General features: G+C 44.7%; 1 protein-coding gene across 5 annotated transcripts in view; it reads right to left on the bottom strand.

The window, feature by feature from the left end:
* Positions 1-6,025, bottom strand: part of SYTL3 (synaptotagmin like 3) — a 65,902-nt gene that overhangs the window by 20,962 nt on the left and 38,915 nt on the right. For all 5 annotated transcript variants that reach the window (XM_025201986.1, XM_025201987.1, XM_025201984.1 and 2 more), the window contains 2 exons: positions 4,161-4,233; positions 149-276 (listed from right to left, as the gene is read on the bottom strand). In XM_025201986.1, coding sequence (XP_025057771.1) covers positions 149-276; positions 4,161-4,233 — 201 coding nt within the window. The remainder of the gene's footprint in view (positions 1-148; positions 277-4,160; positions 4,234-6,025) is intronic.

Here is a 6,025-nt window from a genome sequence, read left to right on the forward strand (position 1 = left end):
CAGGAATGATTTTAGTGGCCATCTCAAAGTAATTTTAGCTTTAATAAATCCCATAACATGCCATGACAACCTTCTGTCCCCTAATCATATTCCATTTAAAAACAGCCCTTAAAATTGTAAGGGTCGAGTATATTATTGATTCACATACCCTGCTTGCAATGTTGATGGCCGTGTCAGACTGGCTCCTCCTTTCCCTCCTCCGATTCGCATCCTGGCCATAATCTGTAGTTAGGAGACTCTTGTCAGCCGTCACGTCATCATGGGACTTTGAGATTTCTTAAATGAAGACAAGAAAGAGAGAAATGTTACAAAGTGTCAGCATGGCTAAGAGATTTTGGAGGCTAATCCTATGCTTTTCAGATCTTTTAGACTACACATCTACTATTGCTCTCCTGAGAGGAAGAAATGGATAGGAAAATAAACACCTGCCCCATTTTCTGTAATTACATTCAGCCAATATAAATCCACCCTGCAGTTTCAACTGGAAAATATATTCTTCACTTCCTGTCTTCAGCTTCTGTACAGAGTTATTTCAGGCTACTAAATAAAGTTTCTCACAAAAGTGGCTGAAATTCAGAGGAGGATAAAACAATGATTCATGTGTATAGCTTACATATTGATTTCCGAAGCACTTTGGGTTCCTTTGAGATAAAAGCTACTACATAAACGCAAGATCATTATAATAATTTACAGGAGTGCCATAGTGAAAGTTAGGAAGGTGGAGACTATCAAAACAGATCTGAAATATGGAAAAAGTCAGAAACATTGTATACCCAAGCTCCAAGCCAGGCATTTTAAGTCATAGGCATGACTTTAAAATATAAGCAGCCCCATTACCACAAGTAGGATTACTCATGTGCTTATTGTTATACTTAACTACTTTGCTGAATCAGGACCTCAGTGCAAAGAAAAACACGTTTCTCAGGGGATTTGTACAGTATTATAGTTAATGCAACAAGACATGGTAATGGATTGTATCTTTACGGCTTCATATCACTGGCCAAACATATCTGCCAGCACACTCAAAACTTTAAATGTAATGGTTTTCCACATCTTTCACCTCAGAATGCAAATCAGGGGCCCCATTATTTTGGAGGAGTAAGCTCCTTTGTGCTTGTTAGAATTGAAAACTGGAAATCTCAGCAAAAGATACCTTCTGTGCTGCAAACAATAAGCAGATTCTTACGAAGAATTAATAATGTTGCAGTACAAGTGGTGCATAAAATACCAATAGCCATATATAATTCATAGTGGAGAATAATACCTCTTTCTTATAGTGCAAGATATTGACTGCTGTTGAGGGAACCTCACTCAGAAGACCCTATGTGTTTTGATACTCAGAAACAATGGGAGTCCAGCGTGTACAACCTTTAAAGACACTGTGCTACTGAGAACAAAAACCAAGTCAATCAGTCCTCATGTGTTTATTGTACTTAGTTTATACAGTAAACATGTCAGGAGATACATTCACAGTCTCAGTCCTAAATGCAAGTGGATTTTTTGAGTGTGCATTTATAAAAGGTCTGGAGTGACAGAGGGTCTAACCTGAAGGTTTAATATCAGATTTGGACTTGAGGACATAACTCAATCCCTTCATGCCAGGAAACACAACTTTCTCTGTCTCCTGTCCCCCATGTTTTTGCCCTGATTAAAACAAGAAGCAACAGCCTACACTTCTTTTATGGCTAAAGAGATTCTGGTCCTAACCCAAATGGCCAAGGCTTGTATTTTGTCATTGAAAGTCCCAGGTTCAGTCTTGTGATCTATCTACACTTAGAACTATTGAAAAACATAGTGAATTACAGAGGCATAATAAGTCAGCCTGTGCAGATGAAGCAGCTGTTATTTTTCTGCCGTCCCTCTAAGTCAGCTGCTGCCCAGGTCACCTTAGTTATGCTAGTGGTAAATTATTCCATATGCTGTTCTGTGCTGCTGTATCTAGACTGCTTCCAATATGTAAACTGGCTGGTTTAAAGCTTACTTGCTTACTTCCATGCTATAGCACACCCTGTGGTGCAGACAGGCCCACTACTACCTTTGGTTATGCACATATGGATAAATCATTTCCTCCATCAGGTGCAGGATGTTTCTAGTATATTAAATAGGAGATATATGGGATTATACATATCAAAATTTGCCTTCTCAATTTACTGAAGAACAGGAGGTAGCATAAGTAAGTAAAAGTGAAAGGAATGAGGACGACAAAGATTATTCAGACTAAAAGAAGAAGAAATGGTTTTACAAAGATACAATCACAGAGAGCTCAAAAGAAGGGGAAAGAGGAGAGAAAGTTTTAAAAATCTGATCAGAAAGAAAATGAAAGCTTTAATGGGTGAAAATCAAACCAATACTTTTAGGCACACTGAGAGCTCAGGCCCTTTGAGTTCACAGACATGAGGCAGGAGCCTAAGTTCCCTATAGTTGGCTCTAAGGGTCACTGGATTAAAAAAATTTTAAAAAAAATTGGTGTAGGGAGCAAGGACTGGAATCCAGGACTCCTTCCCCCCAAGGTGAGTGCCCTCATCACTAGGCTCCTGAGTCAGGCTACCTCTTACTTGTTTTCTCTGTGGCCCCATGACTTACATTTCTTTGTGCACAATGGCTCCATGTTAATAGGAGTCATGGGGAGTATGCTGAGGCCAGCCAAGCCCCCAGCTTGGTGGTTAGCACACTTCCTTTGGATTTGAACCCCTACAGGCTGAGGATGGCTTAAAACTCAGGTCTCTCACTTCTTGGGCAGCTGCTTAAAATACTAGGCTATTATACAAAACATAACCACTATCACCAAATTACTTGCCACCTTCTCAATGAAGGTCACCATGAGAGTTGTACTGAATGCTTTCGGTGTACACTGAGAATCCAAAACAGCTTCACCTCCATTAAAAAGGTGGCACCTCTGTACATGTGTAGCACCTGAACATTAGGCCCCTGGCACACATTACAATTATGGTGCAATTAATGTATTCATCACACCATAAATTGTAACAGGCTATATTTTCAGCCACTTTATGATGCCATAAACTGGCAAACCAGCCACAAAGATGTTCCCAATGGGGAGAACTGAAGGGCTCCCCTTGCCACAAACCTGGCAACCTTTTCTGTCTTGCCCTGCAAACCCCCACTTTAAAACACGGGGCTGCAGGGAGACAGGATTTGTAAAAGCACAGTTAGGCTAAGGTATGGAGCCCCTGAATAGGGAGAGCCTCCCTGATCTTGGAGTCCTGGTACCCCAGGAATACTAAACACCACACACATGCAGCTGGGCTGTCCTGGGGCTGGGCCAACAATCAGTCAGTTGTCAGACCAGTCCCAGACAGCCCAAGTCTGGAATCTATTGGGGACTGGCAGCAACCCTGGACTGGGAGACAGCCACTCCCTGCCTGATCTGTGGGATCAGGCTGGGGCAGCTCTGCAGTGACATGGCTGGGATAGGAGGAATTTTCTGCCTTATCTCAAACATCACACATCCTTCCGTGAATATTTGGCATGGCAGGAGGTGCAATGTTTGGGATGGGGCAGAAAATTCCTCAGATCCCAATTGCACCACTGTTTTAACATCTGCCTGGGCCTCAGGTATCTACCAGTACATAGTTTTTCTGCAAAAAACTTTGGCACCTAAGGGGTCTCTTGCATCTAACCAGGTTAGGTGGAGTTTCTATGAATTGCTTTCTTGGACTTTGGCACCCGATTTCTATCCAAGATCCATTTTAAGCATTTACGCTTCTGTGTTAGTCTTGCTTTAGCTCCTCCCATCTTTCAGTGAGGAGAGTAAGGTATTCTGGTACAGGTTTACTCAGGGTAGGTGAGATAGATAACCCAACCAAAAAAGGGCATATTGCACACCCCATTAATGATTTTACTGCAGTACTTTCAGTTTCCCCACCTTTTCTTATCTAAACAACTGCTGCATTTTTAAAAAAAATTTTAAAGTGACTTTAAAAAGTCTTTTTGTTACTTAAAAGGAAATAAGAGATGTCTTGGCTGGCATCATCTGCTTTTCTGTTTGACAAAAGAATAAGTTGAAACACTGATGGAAAACTAGCTGTGCTTTGTGACTGTTCTCAGTGTCAGTCACTACACAGACCCCTTACTGCATGATTCACAAATTGAAATGCCTGACCACTTTGCTTTAAAATGACAAAGCACTAAAAGGCACTTACTTCTAATGTGTGTAGCAAGAGAGAGAAACAAATTTTCCACAGACTTGTTAAAAGTTTTAGTTTGATCAAGTTCCTGCAATAGGAAGAAAAAACAGGTATAATAGATGTTTTCAAAGTTTCCTATGTTATCTGCCTTTAGAAACTTCAAGTTAAGCATGAGGGTAAGACTGGAAAAAGGGTATCATATTTATCACCATGCAAAAAGGATATCAGATCTGTCAACAAGCATCTATGAACTCATATTTTGTCATGGATGTAAATAATTACCACCAAAGTGTAGAACTGAGGGTGGTTCCTCTGTTACTCTGTAGGTAATTTCCAAAGCACTTTTGTAAATATAAGCAAACGGCATGCCTGACTGATTTTTAAAATATTTGCTTTTAAGTTAAGGCAAAAAGGGTGTGTTTACACATCCCCGTATGGTGACGCTGTTACTGTGCCATGCTTTAGTACTTCTTTTTGGAAGTACTAAAGTATAGCGCAGTACGGGTGGTTATTGAGCCATGCACACAGAGCATGGGTAAATTTTGCCACTGCGTCATCGTAGCAGTGCACTATACCTGGGGAGTGCACCGCAATCACGTGTAGACACATGTGGTCACTACATCGCCATAGCACATCACAGGGTGATATGTAGATGCAGCCAAAAAGTCTTAACACATCATTTTAAAGCTGCTAAAATGTTTTTAATGTTTCTGGATTCAACTGATCTTTACAAAGATTGGAAGCAAAGCTAGCCATAATGTTTCATCAAAGTCTGGATAAGAATACACTGAAGAACTTCCTATGAATAGGGATGGTTTCCTGAATTGGGATCCAAAGACCAATCTAAAAGTCCATTCAAGTCGATGGTAATCTTTCAGTTGATTTGAATAGGCATTGGATCAGGGCCTAACACCTGCTAGAACGGGGTGGGCAAAATATGGCCTGTGGGCTGGATCCGTCCCATGAGGCCATTCTATCCAGCCCGCAGGGTCCCTAAAAAATTTAGAAAATTAATATTTATCTGCCCTTGGTTCCTGTAAAAAATGACAGGAACCAGGGGCAGTAGGATGCAGGGGAAGCCTGGTGGGCTCCCACAACATCAGGGCCCACCCGGCCCCGCCCCCCCATCCGGAAGCCCTAGCAGGGGCTTCTGGTCTGGGACCACATGGCTGCCTTGGCGGTGCCAGAACCTCAGGTAAGGGGGGGACGGGGTGGCGGGAAGGGCAGGGGAGGAGCCCGGGGAAAAGTGGCCCAGGGAAAAGCTGAGAACGGGGTGGGAAAAACAGCCCCTCACCTGCCCTGTAGCCGGCACCCCGCATTGCTGCCGCTCACAGCCCGCTTGGGGCTGCCTGTGCCTGCTCCAGACAGTCTCGCAGGCTGCAAGTGGCTGCAGCAGGGAGCGTTGGCCATGGACCCGGGGAGGGGCTGCTTTTCCCCGCGCTCAGCTTTTCTCCAGGCTCATTCTCGGCACAGAGGAGAGCAGCCCCTCCCCTGCCCCGTGCCGGGCACACTGCAGCTGCTTGCAGCCCATGCAGGGCTATCCTGAGCTGGCACAGGCAGCCCCAGGCGGGCTGCGAGAGGCTGCAGCGCGAGGTACCAGGCACGGGGCAGGCGAGGAGCCGCTTCCCCCCTGCCCCTGTGCTTAGCACCACCTTGTAAGCCAGCCCCACTTCCAGCCTGGGCCCTGCGCTGGCTCCGGGTTCACCCATTGGGGCTGCGCATGGCGACAGCAGCTGCAGCCCCCCTGCTTGCCGCACCAGGCAGTGTTTGCTACTGTTGCCTCTGGGCTGCCCACTGCACAAGCTCCGGGCGGGAAGCAGCAGCCAACACTGCCCGGCATGGCAAGCAGGGGGGACGCAGCTGTGGGCCCCCGTGGGCGA

Source organism: Alligator sinensis, unplaced genomic scaffold, assembly GCF_000455745.1.
Source record: "Alligator sinensis unplaced genomic scaffold, ASM45574v1 scaffold682_1, whole genome shotgun sequence".
Taxonomy (NCBI): domain Eukaryota; kingdom Metazoa; phylum Chordata; order Crocodylia; family Alligatoridae; genus Alligator; species Alligator sinensis.